The 19,253-nt window shown below is 41.0% G+C and overlaps 1 protein-coding gene across 4 annotated transcripts in view; it reads right to left on the bottom strand.

Annotated features, from left to right (window-relative positions):
* Window positions 1-19,253, bottom strand: part of LOC132815498 (adhesion G protein-coupled receptor B1-like) — a 177,660-nt gene that overhangs the window by 27,246 nt on the left and 131,161 nt on the right. For all 4 annotated transcript variants that reach the window (XM_060824471.1, XM_060824470.1, XM_060824469.1 and 1 more), the window contains exons 9-10: window positions 6,941-7,036; window positions 3,197-3,236 (exon numbers count right to left, since the gene is read on the bottom strand). In XM_060824471.1, coding sequence (XP_060680454.1) covers window positions 3,197-3,236; window positions 6,941-7,036 — 136 coding nt within the window. The remainder of the gene's footprint in view (window positions 1-3,196; window positions 3,237-6,940; window positions 7,037-19,253) is intronic.

Consider the following 19,253-nt stretch of genomic DNA (forward strand, 5'->3'; position numbering starts at 1 on the left):
ACATGAGCTCTTAATAAGGGTTCAGTTGCAACAACCGGACAAGTTTCTTAAAATAGTCAGTAAAGCACAGAAAATAAAGGTTTCCTCTGCACTTCATTCACTCTATTGCAACATCAATGGAAACCCTGGCTGGAATTTTCCCATTTTCAGTGCAAGTGTTCTGATGGGTGACAATTATAGCAGCCGGTAATCCACAGTTCAAAGTGGCTTTTCTCACAATGTTCCACTTACCAAGTACACAACCAACCTGTTGGATAGCTTTATTGGTGAATCATGCAGGCAAAAAGGGGAAGCACTCATCACTGAGATCTTCAGTCTATCACATTCATGTTAATTAATCAAAATCAACCATCATCGAAAAGTGTGATGCTGGAAAAGCACAACAGATCAGCAGCATCAGAGAAGCAGAAGAATCGATTTTTTGGGCATAAGCCCTTCCTCAGGAATCCTGCTCCTCGGACGCTGCCTGACCACTGTGCTTTTCCAGCACCACACTTTCTGACTCTCATCTCCAGCATCTGCAGTCCTTACTTTCTACTAGTCAAAATCAACCACCTAAATATTCTAATTCCATTTTCCAGCACTTGGACCAAAGCCTTATATGCTTGTGCTCACCAAAAACTTTCTTAAATGTTATGAGGTTTCTCCTTTTACCAGCCTGACATCAGTGAGTTCCAAATTCCCATCATCCTCGGGTGAACAAGTTTCTCTTTATATCTCCTCCTTACCTAACTCTATGTTCCCTGGTTACTGATCCATCCATCAAGGGGAAAGGTTTCTTTCTTGTCAACCCTATCTACACACGGCATAATTTTACACATCCCAATCATGGCCCCTCTCAACCTCCTATGATCTAAGGAAAACAGCCCAAGTCTGTCCAATCTACACTGGGTTCCCTCGAGTGCTCCGGTTTCCTCCCTTAGTCCAAAGATGCGTAGTTTAGGCTAAATAACCCATAGTGTCCAGAGGTGTAAAGCCTTGGTGGATAGCTATTGGAAATGCACAGTTATGGGAATAGGGCAGAGAGGGTGGGCCTGGGCGGATGCTGTTCAGAGGGATGGTATGGACTCAATGGGCTAAATGGCCTGCTTCTGCACTATGATTCTTTTCTATGATTCTCTCTTCATAGATGGCACTTCCAGCATGGATGATATTGGTTGGCTCTGAGCTGCCCCATTTCAGATGCTGTAAGCTCTCACACTGTTCTGTCTGATCATTATTACTGAATGCAAAGTCAAGATGAAAGGAACTTTTGCTCACTTTGCAGACAGGGAATCTGGAAATGCTCTAGGACAGGGTGTTGCCTGTACTTGATCTACAATCTCTGGACTTCAAGGTCATTTATCTTGGGGCTGAGGTAGGAGCAGGCAGCTAACGGATAGTGGCCTATCACTTGGACTGGAATAGAGTTGCCCTTGATTGACTGTTGTGGTATCCATAAATTGATCTTTCCCCACTAAGGTCAAGGCACCTTTGACATTCATAGATGGCCATTTACTTGAACCATATGCAGTGTATTTTCCATGTGAACTACTGGCACATGCTGCAAATTGATATAGCATGATGCCACTCTTTTAACTATTCAGTGCTGCCCAGTATATATAACTGCCTGCCTCTCCTCTGAACTTAAGAGCAATGGAAGCCACAGACGCTGTCAGCCTGTAACTGGGCATGATGATCCTGTTCACTATGAAAACCACGTGATGCACACAGAGACTTGGCAGTTTTGAAGTAAGTGCATGAAGAAAGCAATGTGAGGATGGCAGCCTAGAATTAAGTGAGTGAATGCCATGAAAACAAACTAAGAGCCATATGTTGCATCCTGTGTAGTGATATGTCTGTTGGTGCATGCACGACAATTTGGCAGAACAATGCAGGTTGGAGGCATTTCTGAGCTATAAAGTGTTGAAAGCCTGGGGTGTTGTGTGAGATCATCTGAGTGCAGATGTAATAATGTGGTGATACTGGAGATTTGCTGATGCCAATTTAAATGAATAAAAGCCCAAGCAAGGTGGAAGCAATGCAGCATGCAGCACCACGGTACAACGCAGCATTTGCACCATGGACATGACAAGTACCCAGCAAGGTGCACTCGCAAGATGTACCTACTCTGTATTTATGCCATCTAGGAGAGGAGATGTGGCATGTAAGTAAGGTATGTTGGATCTTTAATGAACTCCAAATGAAAATAGGTAACTACAGCCAAAGATGACTTCCTGAAGTCACCGGGCTTGAGGGAAAAATGACGCACACATTTTTGGCGATGTTGCGATTCTGAAATTTTCATTTGTTCTGTATTTTTGCAATGTTCTCACCTTTAGCTCATGTCACACCAAGATGAGTGAGACAATTCTACTCACCCGTTCCCCTCCCCCCACAGTGGCCTTCTGTACATATAAAGCAGGGTTTCCGCTAAGGTTACAATAGTGGAGCAGGAGCTCAAAGGAAACTTAGCCCAAGATCATCAAGCAGAGTGTTAGCAATTCTTAAAATAAGACCAGCACAGCAGGATTATTAAAACAGGGGAAAAAACAGCATGAAGCATGTCCATTCCATTCACATTCCAATAAAACCAGCTTGGATATCAGATATGGCACCAGAATTAGCAACAGTGCTGCTGGTTTTGTGGGAATAGAGAAATCATTTACGGTGGATGATTATCCATTGACCAGCTATCGATAATGTTTTTTTTTGGGTGGGGGGGCATCAGGTAAGGATAAGATTGCGCTCAGATGATTAGATCTTGCCACAATTGGCAGAATGCCCAGCCAATGATTACCAATATTAAAATCTCTGGAAATCCAAAATTAAAACCGAAAATGATGGAAACATTGAGCCAGTCTGGCAGTAACTGCAGAAGGGAAACAGAGCCAATGTTTCAGGTTGATAGTCTTTCATTTGATGGCCTTTCAACAGCATTTGACAAAAAGGCCACTGATTTGTAATATTAGCTGTGTTACCCTCTCCACTGATGCTAGCAGACCTGCCATTCATTTCCAGCCTTTTCTGTTTGTTTTATTACAGTCAATGATCACTGCTGTGAGGACGCACACAACAATATTGATTACTCAGCCAAAGGAGAAGAGGGCACCTGTAGAATGAACCACAGCATGGAATCTTTTGGAGGAGAGCGAAGAAAATAAAATTCCATTTGAACACGATTGTAAATCTTAGACAAAATTATTTCGTCACTTACCTGATCTACATGCCATATCTACATCCTTTTCAAAGTCAGTCTATAAAAGTTAGGGAAAAACAGTTTAGAAGTGAGGTTAAATATTGCTGCTGGGTGTGTTTTCTTTCCCCCTGACATTTAATGCTCCTCGCCTGCCTCAATAATCAGTACTCACTCAATTAGTGCTCAGAGACGAGTGTAACAAACACTGACTGTAAAGTGCACCATGCTGGTAATACATGGTTCTCTGGCCACAGAACTAACTTTTCAGTGGAACTGGAACCATCTCAATGCTAAAAAGGTGGACGGGCGTTGGGCCAGAAAGGTGTAAACTGCTCAGAGGAATCCACTAGAAAGTAAATTTGGCAAGGCAAGTCTCTGTTTGTAAGCCTCATTTGATAGGGGCACAAATCAGAGCACAGGCCTCAACTAAAACACCGGAAAATGGGAAGCACTGTTACTGGTGCATAGTGACCTTGTGCCCAATTCTCGAGTCCACGTTCCCAAGTGAGATGTGGCACCTGTGCCCTTGTATCACATAATTTACCCTTGTATCCACTGGAATTCAAAGACAAATCATTACTTCTTTAACATTTTTATTTTCGCTATATCTTCATAAAAATAAGACAGGAATAAAGTCAACTTGTTATAGCCCCACTTCCATTTCTAAATAAAGCAAAACAGATTCCAAGAAGAAGAAGTAAAAAAAGATGGAATTATACAGGTTGAGCACAATGCAAGCCTCTCTACAAATGCACTAAGACCACAGCAACATTTCAGTTTTGGAGAGATTCAATGGTTACGTCAGCCTTATCTTACTTCATGCGCTCTACTTTCTTTGATGACTGCAGGGTATAGCTCTTCTGAATTTCCCTCACTCTCTGATCTGAATGACAAACAAGTATTCTATACTGGATGTGTCTCAGTTGGTATCATGATCTTTTGTTTGATGGTGATGGACCAAGTTCCTGCAGCTCCTAGTTTCTCATTTCAACAAGATTGGTTGTGGAAAAAAGATACAGTTTAATGATCATACCAACTCACTCATAGAGTCATAGAGATGTACAGCACAGAAACAGACCCTTCGGTCCAACTCGTCCATGCCGACCAGATATCCCAACCCAATCTAGTCACACCTTCCAGCACCCGGCCCGTATCCCTCCAAACCCTATCTATTCATATAATCATCCAAATGCCTTTTAAATGTAGCAATTGTACTAGCCTCCACCACTTCCCTGGCAGCCTATTCCACACACGCACCACCCTCTGTGTGAAAAAGTTGCCCCTTAGGTCTCTTTTATATTTTTCCCTTCTCACTCTAAACCTACGCCTTCTAGTTCTGGACTGCCCCACCCAGGGGAAATACTTTGTCTATTTACCCTATCCATTGCCATCATGATTTTATAAACCTCTATAAGGTCTCCCCTCAGCCTCTGATGCTCCAGGGAAAACAGCCTCAGCCTGTTCAGCCTCTCCCTATTGCTTAAATCCTCCAACCCTGGCAACATCCTTATAAATCTTTTCTCAACCCGTTCAAATTTCACAACTTGAAGGAAACCAGAATTCGTGGAGATGTCTTTGCAAAATGGTATGATATCATCGCCTGCCACTCTTCCAATTCACACGGAGGAGTTTAGTGGACTGTGGCTAGATTCCTCTTCTCTATAAGATTACAATTCTAAGGTCATAGGGTGCTGCATTTTTTCTTAATGTCCAATGACCAAAGCAAACGTGAAGGAACATGTACCTCCTCTTCAAATAATTCACAAAACGTTTTCCTCAGTATTCAATCAATACAAGAGTCGATTTTCAATTATGGCTCATTGACTGATAAAGCTTACTAACCAGGTAACTACAACAGCAGCAAGAGGTGCCTTGCAACTCTGTGGCCATGGAGTTAAAATTTAATGCATGGTTAGCACTGCTGCATCACAGCGCCAGAGTCCCGGGTTCAATTCCCACCTCAAGCAACTGTCTGTATGGAGTTTGCACATTCTCCCCGTGTCTGCGTGGGTTTCCTCCGGGTGCTCCGGTTTCCTCCCACAGTCCAAAAATGTGCAGATTAGGTGAATTGGCCATGCCCGTATTGTTAGGTGAAGGGGAATGGGTCTGGGTGGGTTGCTCTTTGGAGGGTCAGTGTGGATTTGGGCCAAAGGGCCTGTTTCCACACTGTAAGTAATCTAATCTAATCTAGTCTGCAGTATCGATAAGGCTTTCTGTTGGAAAACTGAAGCCTGAAGTTTTGGTCAGTGTGGCTGTTTAGCTAAGCAAGCTAAGTGGCAGTGATGTACGTTGTAAAGTGATCATGAAGTGCAGGGATTCCAGGGCTTTGCCTGAACTGAGGGGCCTCCTGGCTCCTTGAAGCCTGTGCTGTACCTTCAGCTGGATTATTGATTGACAAGGGAGTCAAAGTTTCCACGGGACAGGCAGGAAAATGGAGTCAAGGCCACACTCAGATCAGCAATGGTCTACTGAATGGCAGGGCTGGATCATTCTCCTGTCCCCATTTGTTATTCTATGATCAATACTGCCCATTGACTTTTTGCACATTATTAAAAAAATACAGTTTGAATAACCATCTCATCAAAAAACTAAAAAGGGCTCTAAAGTGACTTACTTATTTGTAAGTTTAATTCTTCCCAACATCGCTACCATAAGAGTATATTACAGCATTGGAAAAAATACATCAGAGAATCTTGTGAATGTTTGATTATTTGAAAAAGTAAAATCTTAAGTATGTTTTGCAATTGTGTCAAACATCTGAAACTAATAATTAATTTGTGGGAAGCCATTATCACTGCACTGCTACAGTCTCCATATCTTTTATCTCAATGCTGAAACAGGCCATTCAGCCCAACATTGAGCTGCTTCCTAAAACTAGATTAGGAGAGATACATCTCTGTGATTTTTGATGAAAAGGTTGTTCAGATTGGGACACATTTTATATACAGTAAAATCTAGCCCTGGATTCTTGCTTGTCCCTTCATTTTGTGAGTTCATCCACAATGTGAGGGCAGAGTTCTTGCGTATATTTAACACTCAGATGGATAGATTCTTGATCAGTAGGAGAATCAGGTATTATGGAATATTGGATTGGCCATAATCCTATTGAATGGGGGAGCAGTCTTGTGGGGCAAAATCTTTTATTCCTCCTTTTATTTCTTGTGTTCTTTGGTCTTATGAACTGTAGGTCCCCACAGAAACTCACCAGAATAAGAATTACCATCTTGTGAAGATGAAACGAACAAGAAAGAAAACAAAATATTCTTCTGTTTGAGTAGCCTTATTCCTTCAGTGTTGATACTGAGAAGACATTAATAGTTCAGGAATCCACTGGTGCAGAGTTGCCCATAGATACATAGATTTCTGTAGTAACATCTCTAGCTACAAACTAACTCTAGAATGGACACACAAAATCGTTATGGTTTTACAGTAAACCCTTATGTAATGCCATATCTACTGAACTGACACAATGAAGAATGTTAATTCCCAAAAATGCAGGCACAAAAAAGGGTGAGCAGAAATATAGATTTGTGGTTCCAATGGAGTCTATCCCAATAAACTGCATTGCAATTAGGTGACAGAATTATCAATCCTGTCTATCCACTGACAACCATGTTATGTCCTGGGAGAAGCATGAAAACCAGTTTGAAAGAATTCTCAGCCAATATAGCAGCATGTCAAAGTATTGCTCAAAAGCAATCACTCAAGAAAGGTAAGTAAGTATTCAACGCAAGGACATATTTTTTACATAGAAGACCATACCATTAATTGCGCATGTCCATTCTGAAATGATCCCCCAGAGTCTCCGTTTCCCTCCTCTTGCCGGTCTACAACTCTACACTTCACCGCATCCTGAACCTGTGAAGTGAGACAAGAATTTTTGGTTAAACTAAAGTATTGATGATTGATTAAAAGGAGAATATAAATATAGAATCAAGTAGGAAGAGTTCAAGACCATTGGGAAAAAGCTGATCTTTAATGAACAGCCCGGTTCAAGTACTTGTGAGGTGTGTAAAAGGAGTAGAGGCCTTTCAAGGTGAAGTTATACCATCAGTGTTCCCTTCTTGAAAAACATTAAATAATTTATTATATGAAAATAAATTAAATGTTGGTCATTTCTGTTGTATAATTTAAATGAAAGCACTACAGATATTTCAAAAGAAATTCACTTCACAGAATTACTGAAACCAAAAATGTGAACTGGTTTCAATAGGCTCAGGTTTAGGTATATTAATTACCTTAATTATCAAAAGACCAATTTCCATACAATCTTGAGATGGAGTGGTAGTGCCCCTATATCTGAGCCATAAGGTATGGGTTTAAGCTCAACTTCAGAATGTCTTGTGGAAGAATTTCTTCACTCAGAGAGTTTGGAACCTGTGGAACTCTCTCCCACAGAATGTTCCTGCGGGCAATTTGTTAGATATTTTCAAAAGTGAGCTGGACATGAGCCTTGCAGCTAAAGGAATCAAAGAATACAGAGAGAAAGCAGGACTGGGATTCTGCAATCGTATGATCAGCCATGATCACACTGAATGGTTGTGCAGGCTTGAAGGGCTGGATTTTCTCTGTCTATGCCATGGCCATGGAGCTGTGTCTTAACATATCCTAACAGACTGATTTAAAAATAAATCAAGAGGAGAGAGAAATTCCCCTCATGGCTGGTTCAAACATTTGGTGGGTGAATATCTGTCTTTTAAGAGCATGGAATTTCCAGCCCTGCAACTAAAATAAGCCTCCAGTGAATTTAGTCCTGCTCCTGATAGTTGCCCCACAGCCAATTATTGCTCTGTGGAATGTTAATTGGGTGGAGGCTGGATCGCTTATTGGCCTGGAGTCCTCCACTCACAGCAGAGAGACTTAGTTGAAAAGGTCACTGCTGGTAAAAAAAAGAAAAAAATGAAAAAGAAAAAAAATTAGGAATGTCAGAGGTTCTGTTCACTCTGAGAGCTGGCTCTTGAGAGAGCTGGACCAGTGTTCAAGGACTCTCCTCTTGATTGTTTCAAGAGAAGGGGGGCTGATTAAAAAAAAGAAAAAAAAGAAAGGTCACTGCTGGGGTGACTGTCAGTCCCAATGGTGTCCATTTGGTGGGACCAGAAGAGGTGGTACAGGGATTTCTGAGAAAATGGGGCTGTGTTATTAGGGCCAGGAGGGGAGGAGACAATGATGAGAAGTGGGAGGAGCCGGATAGCAGAGGTTGGGATGGGAAGGAAGAACAGAAAAGGGGACTGTCATCAGGCTGGCCCATTCCCCAGATAATCATCCAGACTTCCACTCCTTGCTGTCCCCTACCATCTCCCGCTAGCTTGGAAATTGAGGACAGACAGGAAGCAGTCACCTAAGGGTCTCAATTATGGCTGCCCTAGGTCTTACCCATTGCCCCAAACATTATATAGGATTATATTGTATTTAGAAGCAGTTAGGAAACAAAAGACACCAGTTGACATTTATGGGCTTTCTACCTGCAAACCTATCGGAAGGATAACAGTGACATTTTGCCCAGGAAGGAGGAAAAAAGATTGTCAATAAATTTGGACATAATTATTTTATTATTTTATTTCTTAAAGCTTTGTTAGTGACAATGAAAACAAGATTCTACCATTATTATCAAAGTATAATGTGATCTTTTTGACACATATGAGTTTGTTGCCATTAATTTCTGCCCGTTGTTATAGTAAAGTAGTAGTTAATAAATTTGTCCCAGTTACAATTTGTTGACTGCAGCAAGTATTATTGATGTAGTTTTAACAAAAATATATTGGCTTTGTTAACCCCTTTAAACAAAAACTGTACTATTCATTCTAAGGCCTTGAAATTATGAGACCCATGATCTGTCAACAGAAGCATGAGAAAGCAAGACAATGTCAGATGCAGGCACCCATCCCTCATTCCGAGGTTAGAAAGTTTCAAGCTTGTTAGACAGGCCAGAGGCCTACACAATAAAATAGTAAGGTGCATGATGGTAGGAATAATGGTATCTCCAGTACAGGCAGATTTGTTCCATTTAACGTATGGCTGCTCTTAAAAGCGGCACCAGCTTGCAAACTCAAACCTCGGATCAAAAAGGCATTGATAAGGGAACCTGAAACTTTTCAAAGAATTATGATAATTTTACTGTGACTGAAGATTGCAGTGTCAATACAGCAGTCAGGATCATGTGGAAAGAGTTTTAACATTACACCTTAATAACGGGTCAATGTTTGGAAACATTATGCAATGGATTTATTGTAAGATGCAGTGAAAATCTTGAATTCATTGCCCAACATTGCGGGAGTGACCAATGACCTGAAACTGAACTAGACCAACCATGTGGCTATAAGAGGCTGAGAATTTTGTGGCACATAACTCATCTCCTGATTCCTGAAAACCTGCCTAGCATCTTTATGGTAGAGGGCAGGAGTGAGATGGAATACTCTCCATTAGCCTGGATGAGTGCAGCTCAAGCAACTCAAGAACCCATCCAAGACAGAGGAATCTGATAAACTTGCACCCTTTCAAACACCCTTAGCATTTGTTCTCTTCACCATCAATGCACAGTGCAACTGTATATACCTTCAACAAGATGCACTACAACAACTCACCAAGTCTTAGACTGCACCTTCCACATCTGTGACCTCTACCACCTAAAAGACAAAGGCGGTTGATACATGGAACGCTATAACCTGCAAGATTCCACCCTCCACGACCCACCAAGTCGCATACTATATCAACCTGAACAATGTCAACGTTCCATACCAACCTGAACAATGTCAACGTTCCTTCACTGTCATTGGGTCAAAACTATGGAATGCTCTTCCTAACAGCATTATGGGCTTACATGCATCCTAAGCACTGCAACAGATCAAGACATCAGTTCACCTCACCATCTTGAGGGCAATTAAGAATAGGCAATAAATGCTGGCCCAGTCAACAATGCCCACATTATATGAATGATATTTTTTAAAAGGCTGTAGTTGCTGGGTAAATGGAAATTCTGAAGACATGAAAAAATTTTCATTCTATGAAGGTAGTCAAATCAATTTGAGACTCTGATGGGCCATGATCTAAAGGATAAGTAGATGGACTTAAGGGACTGAATGGCTTACTCTTGTTCTAAGAATTTCTGAATTCATCATATACCTGGTCTCCTTTGCTAGGAGGGGATGTTCTTAAAATCCTTGCACTTCTTGTGGAATTTAGATCTGAAGTTAAAACTGATGTAATACCTGCAGTAACTCTTAGGGTAGAATGTAAAGGGAAAAATGAAAAAGATACACTCTTTTATCAATCAAAGCCTAAGCAGGCTAACCTGCTTGTCCTCCCACTTGCTGTTGCTGTCTTCCTCCTTCTGTGAGTCAAAATCTCTGGTCTGGGTGGAAAATGGTCCTTAACTATCCATTAATTCAGCAATTTGCTCAGAGAATTGTACGAGTCTGCTGTCTCCAAGCTCACCTTAAGGTGACTATACGACTTTACTCTCAATCCCTAAAACTCATTTATCCTGAATTGAATCCATTGAGTTTATGTCTGAAAATATGTCTGTTTGGTTTTGAAACAGTTACAAGATTTGAATTCTCCCAAAAAGGAACAGAAGGATTATAATGCTTGATTAACCCAATCCTCAAAGCAATGAGGGCAGTACACCAATCTGTGCACAGGAAATGGGTCTGATCTGGGAAATAGAAAAGAAGTGGACAACACAGAAGAGTGTGGGATGTAATAGTTTCTGAGGCCGTCCAGAGGGTCTTGGAGGTGGAGTTGGAAATTGGGAATGATGTGATGCATCAGAGACCCTCTATCCAAAAGGAAGTGGACATGGACAGTCATGGAGGTCACAGTCACAATCTCGCCCCAGGGATCCGAATGGAATGTTACATAGTCTCAAAATAAGGGGGAGCAGATTCAAGACTGTGTTGAGGAGGAACTTCTTCACCCAAACAGTTATGAACCTGTGGAATTCCCTATCCAGTGAAGCAGTTGAGACTTTGTTGAATGTTCTTAAGGCAAAGTTAGGTAGATCTTTGAACAGTAAAGGAATTAAGAGCTATAGTGAGCAGGTAAGAAAGTGGAGCTGAATCCATGAAAAGATCAGCCATGATCTTATTGAATGGCGGAGCAGGCTCCAGGGGCGAGAAGGCCTACTCCTGCTCCTCTTTCTTATGTTCTTACAGAAGGTTATTAGCTCAACATGCATCTTTAGATGCTACCTCCCACCAATTACTCAATTCATCAGACTGCCACTTCTCACACACCAACAAGCTTTGCAAATTAACACTCGCAGCTAATATTCAAATGCATCACCTCGGTCTTCTATGTTTACCACGGCTGCGAACTTCACACTCAAATCTCACAGCTTGATCACATTGCCAGCTATTCAACTTAGCCAGGGCCATCATCCAAACAGATCGCACTGCTTCACATCCCACTCTTTTGAGAAACAAAATGAGATACAACGAAACGCAGCAGCAATAACCTGGTGAGAGACCGGCATGGTTCCATGCCCAAGCCCCCAAGGAAGGAGACGGTGCTGGCCATTATTGAGATGACCATTGTTGAAGCTTGGTCGAGTGCTGGGATTTCAACTATCAAAGATGATCATATTCCTAATACCTACGCCTCCCTCTCACAATTCATCATCTCCCTCATTCCTCACCCTGTTCTAAAAGCTGCAGATGAAATAAGTGTGCATATCCTATTTCCCTGAACATCCATCCCCACTACAACCCCACCTTCATGATATTTTCCAGGAACCCAAGCGGGCAGTGAAGTAACAAGAATATGACTGTAATGATGAAGATCATTACTTTTCTTCCCTTGCGTTCGCAACTATCAGCTCGAAGACTGGCACTCTGCATATCTTCAATGATGAATTTCCATGAGATATAGGTCAGAAAGCCAGGATGTACATGCTGAGATATAGGTCAGAGAGCCAGAATGGAGCAAAGGACTGAAATGAACCTCAACAGGGCAACCGATGAAGAATATTGGTGGATATTGTTCCAGTAACAAGTCAGAACCCTGAAATATTAGGCATTTTGAGCCCTTAGTTCCAAAATGCATTTTTATTTAATTTGGGCTGATCCAGGTATACATTAAATGGCTTCATGGAGAGAGACAGAGTCATAGAATGAATGTATGCAGAGGGACCTTCAAAAAACCTCCAAATGGGGAGAAAGAGGCAAGTCTTACCAGACTGGACTGTCATCTCTGAAACCGATAATGAAGGGCTGATGACACCTATTGCACATAAGGTCAGTTTCAACTCTACTCGAGTGTGTTGTGAAGGTCTCAGCGTGAGAACTATCTCACAGTTACCCTGCATTGCATGTGAAGACGTTCAAATATTCTGGGTGATAGAAGTTGGCTAGCTAGCAAGCATCCGAGCAAAAACAAAGGACTCTGTCTCTCACCTGAATACTGGAATTTAATCACAGTCAAAAGGAATCAGAACTACAGAATCTCAACCAAACTCCAGAACTAAAGGTAATTAATCTAACATTTTGAAGTTCAACAGTCAATGTTACTAGGAACCTGTACTGCCACAGTCACATTCTTCAACTATCAGATCTTCGCAAATAATTCAGAGATTGATCTGTACATCTTTCCTTCTTCACTTATATCCTTTGGACTTGCCTTTCATTTCTAACCAGTGTGTATTGCATTGCAAATTCTCTCATTTTAGTAATAAATAAATTCCATGTTTGTTAACTGAAAAAAAGACTTTGCTCTTTTTCTCGTTCATTCTGGGAAAAAAGTTATCCACAGGAGCAGGGATCCTATTTAATTAACCCTGTTTCAACCAACCGAGGGGTTTTGTGAATAAAGAATGGGAGCCAGTTCATCATTTCTTCTCCAGGAGCTTAACATTTTGCCGTATCCTGTCTGGAACTGAAATGAATTAGGAACATCAGCCAGGGTCTGCTTGTGACAGCCTGCACAATAAAATGCTTTGTGTGTTGGGGAGCTTGTGGTCAATATCAAACATTATGGAGAAACACCAACATGGCTTAAGTATTTCCAGGACCTTGTCCTTTGCATGGTACAAGTGGTGGCAAACTGTGCTGCAGTGGAAGTTCAGGAACTTTCAAGCAAGGTCAGCTTGTTGTTATGCAAGTCAACAACCATGACGGTGTCAATATTCAAAGAGGCTTGAGGGATGTCAATTCTGTCCAGTAGGTGAAAGTGAGGACTGCAGATGCTGGAGATTAGAGTCAAGATTAAAGTGGTGCTGGAAAAGCACAGCAGGTCAGGCATCTTCCCAGGAGCAGAAAAATAGACATTTCGGGCAGGAGCCCTTCATCAGGAAGGATGAGGGAGAGCTGGGCTGTCATCAAGAGGCTATATTTTAAGGGTTCAGGAGACAACTCTCTTGTCTAAACCTCAGCAATGAGCAACATACACTGCTCAGTAGTCTGTCCTCCGACTGGTTACCTGAGACACGGCTCTGGGCATGTCACAGTTGTTCCATAGAGCACAAAGCTGATGTCCACTTTCATCCTCCCACCACTGCTGCAGTGTGACTGCCCTTGTAGCTCATCAGCCAGCTAGCCCAAACCACTACTGCCCACACAAAGAAGGCTCAGTGAGTGACTGTGCTGTGTAAGACCTGGGGTGTTTTTGTTGTTTTTTTATGGACACCTGTGCTTAGTTTCCTCAAAACACCTGCATTAAAAATTGCCCAATTTCTCAAAGTTCATCAGCTCCATTCCGAAAGGAAATCCACTACCCTAATGAGTGACTGCATTCAGCACACCATGCAAATCAATGTCTGGTATCCTGGTCACATTCATAATGTCTTCGCTCCGGGGCATTTAAAAGAGAAGCAAGATGAGTAAATGTAAGGTGGAAGGAGGCAACTAACAGAGCTTCTGTCTGGCTGGCATCAACATGTTTGACTGCATTACCGGAAAGCACAACATCAGTTCACCATTAATTAGTATTTGCACAACTTATCATCCCCATTAGTGTCCACTTGGTCACAATGCAAAAAAACACACAACCATTCCAAACTAGATTTTGAAATTAAATAATGGTCTGTTGCAAATAAATGTAAACCATTTGTTTTATGTGCACATTACCTTTAAGATCATCTTCAAGGATTTTGTATGGTGTGCCATACAATGTTGTGACCCTGCCATGCAGTCTGCTGGTGCCTATAAGCTGCGTGCATGTGCGCACACACACACAACAATCAGTTGGCTTGCTGTAATGGCTGCTATATATTTTATGATTTTTTTTTAAATAAACTAAACTACTGACTTAATTAATCACAGATAATTACTAGACTATTATTATTTAAAATTACGTAGTCAACAGTGGTGGAGAACATCATGTTGATAAGGTCTATCATGTTTGAGGAGTCAGCAAGCAGGATAATCCAGAGATGAAACACATAGTTGACTGTTTTTAATTGTGCTAAAGTGCGTGAAACAAGCCTGGAAGTCTGTTTGTTACAGCATCAGAGGTTGTTGAAAACATTGCTTGGCACAGAGGTTAGTTTAATTCACTTGATCAGGGTATGTCAGATCAATAGCTAGCAAGGAAAGTTCAAAGGCAATCTGTTAGAATGACCAGAAAAAATTTCTAGCTCAAAGTCAGATACAGCAATATATCTAATATATGTCACAATGTTTAAACAGCATTCAGATCTATGGTTTCTAGATTAGGGGGTGTCCACAATGCAGACAAAAATGCCATTAAGATTTGATTAGCAATTGGGAATAAAAGTCTACATGGACTTAATAGATCAGATTGAACTACCAAAGAGCTAGAAGATCACCAAGAAAAAATGTACCACATCAGAAGATCAATTTAGAGTCAGATTAAACTTTATGTCATTTAGACAGAAGCCTATAGAATCCAGAAACCACTCTATAAGCAGATATAAATAAAAAACTGTATGATTTTTCAGATGAACAACTAGCAAATAGAATTGATCAGTTGGCGATCACAACCAGTCCTGGGGAAGCTTTGCAGAAAGACTTGCTTGATAAAACAAAGACCCAGAGAAGCAAATAACTACTTAAGATTGGAACAAAGTATGAAGTGATCCTCATAGGTCGTCAATAAAGCTTACATATCTAAAGTACAAACTTAATGGAATTAAGTTACAAGAAATTACTAGAAAACAGAAACAGAGCAAGACATGTGAAAGGTGTGGCATTCTATGGTAAGGTCCATATTTCAATGAACTTCATAAGGCATGAGGCAGAAAAGGTCATTGGCAGAGACAGTGCTCCAAAGAAAAGGCTGAAGCCGCTACATATTATTTTGCACTGACCACTCATGTAGAGTACCTTAAAGTTACAGTAAAGTCTGCCTGGTTTCCAAAACGAAGCATGCACCTGACGTGAACAACAGACCAGAATTTGACAATGTAAACAATGAGACAAAAAGTGGTGAATAGAATTTTTACACTGTCAATCACATGGAAAATATCAATGTTATCACACTTCTGAAGCGTTTCATAAAATGTAGATATGTGTCCTCAAAGTATGGATGACAGTTTGTTATTGGCTAAGATAGACTAGGGTAAGAGCCCAATAGACTATACCAGTGAACTCTAAAAATCAAATGTGAAACTTTCAGCATATAATTCTCCACCAATTCCATCTGCAGGAACTATTGTGTTGGAGTTCAAGAACTGTCAATCTACCTGGATATTGGAGATTTTCTACTTCGCAGTCAACAATGCACCAACAATTGCAAATGTCACAGCATGACATGACTCTGTACTAATCACAATCCATGGAAATCAGTCAGCTATCAGAGACACACAGAAACTGTAGGATACTATTCAATTACTCACAGAACGGCATATGAAACAGAAACAAGAGCAAGAAAATAAAAGTTTAAGAGCTAATGGCTGAACTGCAAAATCAGCATAAATCCAAATTTGAGATTACCATCACTGAGATGATGAAGTCTTTAGGGGATATATCTGCTCAGCTCAGAAAGGTGTAAAAAGAACTGTAAGAGAATGCAAGAAAGTGGAATGAACTACAATTTCTATATCATTAATCCAATGAAAATAAACTGTCAGTGTACAGGAAAATCTGAAGTAACTCACATGCAAAATAAATCAGGCTCAACAGAGGCAGCTACAGAAACATTGACTTGAGCACATGGCAATGCTAGAGAACATGACAGATCAGCAAAAACAAGTGAAGAAAAACAGTGCATTTAAGGAACTGTAAATCTTTCACAAGAAGTCCTTTCAAAAATAAATGTCAGCTATAGCAGGGCATAGAAGAAACCAAAGACAATAAGTAGAAGGGGTGAAGGCTTTAATGACAACAAAAAGAAAAAGTTGACAAGCTTGGACAGTTATTAGAGCTAATTATGAAGAAGAAATTATACTGGATTAGCACAGCTAAAACTGACAGAATTAGAATAATCCAGTGTGTTAAATAAGCCACAGATTTTAAGGTAAAAAACAACTATCGCCAAGAAAATATGAACCAATTGAAATGGCTTGGATTTGTCAGTGACTAATCTGGAATAAACTGTCTATAGCGTGCTAGAATAAGTGAATTCTGGAACAGCAACTGTAATTCAAGAAAAATAACTTGACACAATGATAGACAATATCACTGATGACTGTGACATTCAGTGGTAACCATAGGCAAATAATCATCAAGAAATTTGGATGCAAGATCAAATTATTTGCACATTTTGCAGACTCACGGACATTTATTGTTTTAAATAATTAAAAAATCTTTTGAAAAGTAAGGTGGTGATGTTTTATGTGTAACTTGTCTTTAACCAAATTCATCTTTAAAGACTTCATGTACTTTGTTTATATGGTGTTGTGATTCTGTCTCGCAGTTCATCTGCTATAGGTCTGCAAACTGCACACAGAAAAATCAGCTGTTATGCTGTGATGGCTGCTTCATAATTTAGAACATTTTACTGTTTTAAATAAACTAACCCACTCAGTTAATCATTCCCTGGTGAGCAAATGATGATTAGATCATTCATACCATAACATTAATCACTCTTGTGAATTGACAGTATTGTCACCATAGTCTTACCAGACCATAGGGGCTGCTCTCTCATTTGAGACAGAAGCGATTTAACATGAGGACCACCAGACCTCAGGCAAGGGAAGAGGTTGAGAAGGAGAGTCCTTCATGATAACCTCAATCTGGTAATGGAAATTGAACCCACACTGTTGGTATCACACTGCCTGAGAAACGAACAATCCAGCCAACTGAGCTAAATCAATTGTGAATTGCCTAAGTGCCTATTATCCATGTGACAACATCTAGGCTACTGCTCCTTGACCAAGCCTTCCTTGTCCATCCCATCTTTATTCTTTCTTTTCCATTACTGTCTGACCAAGATTGAGGCGCTTTAGTATCTGAAATGCACAAATGGTTGTGTTGAGGTGAGAGCAGTAGACAAATTAGACTTGCACACTTCTACCATTTGTAACTTGAAAATAAGAGATTGACAGATGAGAGGATTAGTGGGATAAGAAAGTAAATTAGGTATGAGAAGACCATCATGATTGATAGTTTCTGCCCGCTGTGGATAATGATCTCAGTAAAGATCATTCTAATGATGGAGAGCACCATTCCTTTGGGAGTGAGGCCATCACGCCGTGCTTTATTCTTGCTGTGTTGGGTTTGTGCATGACCCTGGCCGGCAATAAAGTGGGAATTGTGTCACTGGGAGTAAACGCAATCTGGTTGGATGATGTACCTGGCAATGTTGTGTATGTGACCGGGCACTCGAGCCTAAGATATTAGTGTGAGTCTTGCAGCACCTAAAACTGTTGAGTGCGGCAAAACATTTGTCATAAGTGGTGATTGACAGAGATTGCTGGAAGGTCTGAGAAGTGGGGTGAACTGACTGCTGTGTGAAGCATTAGTGCAATACATGCATCCATTCACTGATCTTGACCACATGTGGAAGGATGCTGAACATCTTGTAGCATTGTATTCAGGTCCGAACTGACAATGATCGTGACAGTTATCTGGTCCCACTACCTGTGCTTTTTAAGCACTCTATACACAGATGAAATCTCATCTCTCCCCACCTATCGCACCCTAGAATTCAATGCAATATCAGAGAACAATGGAGCCTGTAATCTGCAATGCTTGTATCTTTTCTGCAGCATGCTAACATTAAGATCTATTTCTGAATTTGGCTAACTAAATTGCATCATGCCTTCAAGAAATGCAGACTAGCTCTTTAAATGTTGCAATCAAACTTCCATTCTCAGGATTATGCATGCTTTGCTGAGGCACACACCCACTCATCAGCACACTTAGCCATCACCACATCTTATGGTCAGGTAAATGAGAATGCAGTGCTAAGGTGTCTTGTTGTCTGAATTAGAGGCAATAGGTGTGTGCTAATTGAACATCACAACTCCTGTGCTTGATTTCAGGCCTCATCGTATACTATGATCAGTAAACCTAATTGAGTCAACAAAGGTGAATTGACAAGCATTTTAACTAAGATGTGCATGAAAGCTCTGTTTTTCTTTAAATTAATGTATTCGTGTAATATCAGCTCAGCTGTTTCGAACTATGCACTTCAGCAATTCTCATAGGTGGAGGTTGGTGAATTCGGAGGGAGCAAGTGCCTCTGTGATTAGAAGGAGTTACCTGTTCTGAAAGCAAGAAACATTTGAAGTTACTTAATTGCTTATCACATTCCTCAGAGCAAAAGTGAGGACTGCAGGTGCTGGAAATCAGAATCTAGATTAGAGTGGTGCTGAAAAAGCACAGCAGCTCAGGCAGCATCCACGGAGCAGGGGAAGAGCTCTTCATTAGTAATGAAGGCATGGAGCCTCCAGGGTGGAGTGATAAATGGGAGGAGGGGTGGAGCTGGGGAGAAGCTAGCAAAAGGGTACAATATGGGTGGGGATGATGGTGGTAGGTCAGAGAGAAGGGTGGGGAAAGGTAGCAAAGAGTACAATGGGTGGATGGGGGCGAGGATGAAGGTGATAGGTCAGAGAGGAGGGCGGAGCAGACAGGTGGGAAGGGAGATTGGCAGGTATGACAGGTCATGGGAAGGTGCTGAGCTGGAAGTTTGGAACTGGGGTAAGGTGGGGGGAGGGGAAATGAGGAAACTGGTGAGGTCC

The sequence above is a fragment of the Hemiscyllium ocellatum genome, chromosome 4, assembly GCF_020745735.1.
Source record: "Hemiscyllium ocellatum isolate sHemOce1 chromosome 4, sHemOce1.pat.X.cur, whole genome shotgun sequence".
Lineage (NCBI taxonomy): Eukaryota > Metazoa > Chordata > Chondrichthyes > Orectolobiformes > Hemiscylliidae > Hemiscyllium > Hemiscyllium ocellatum.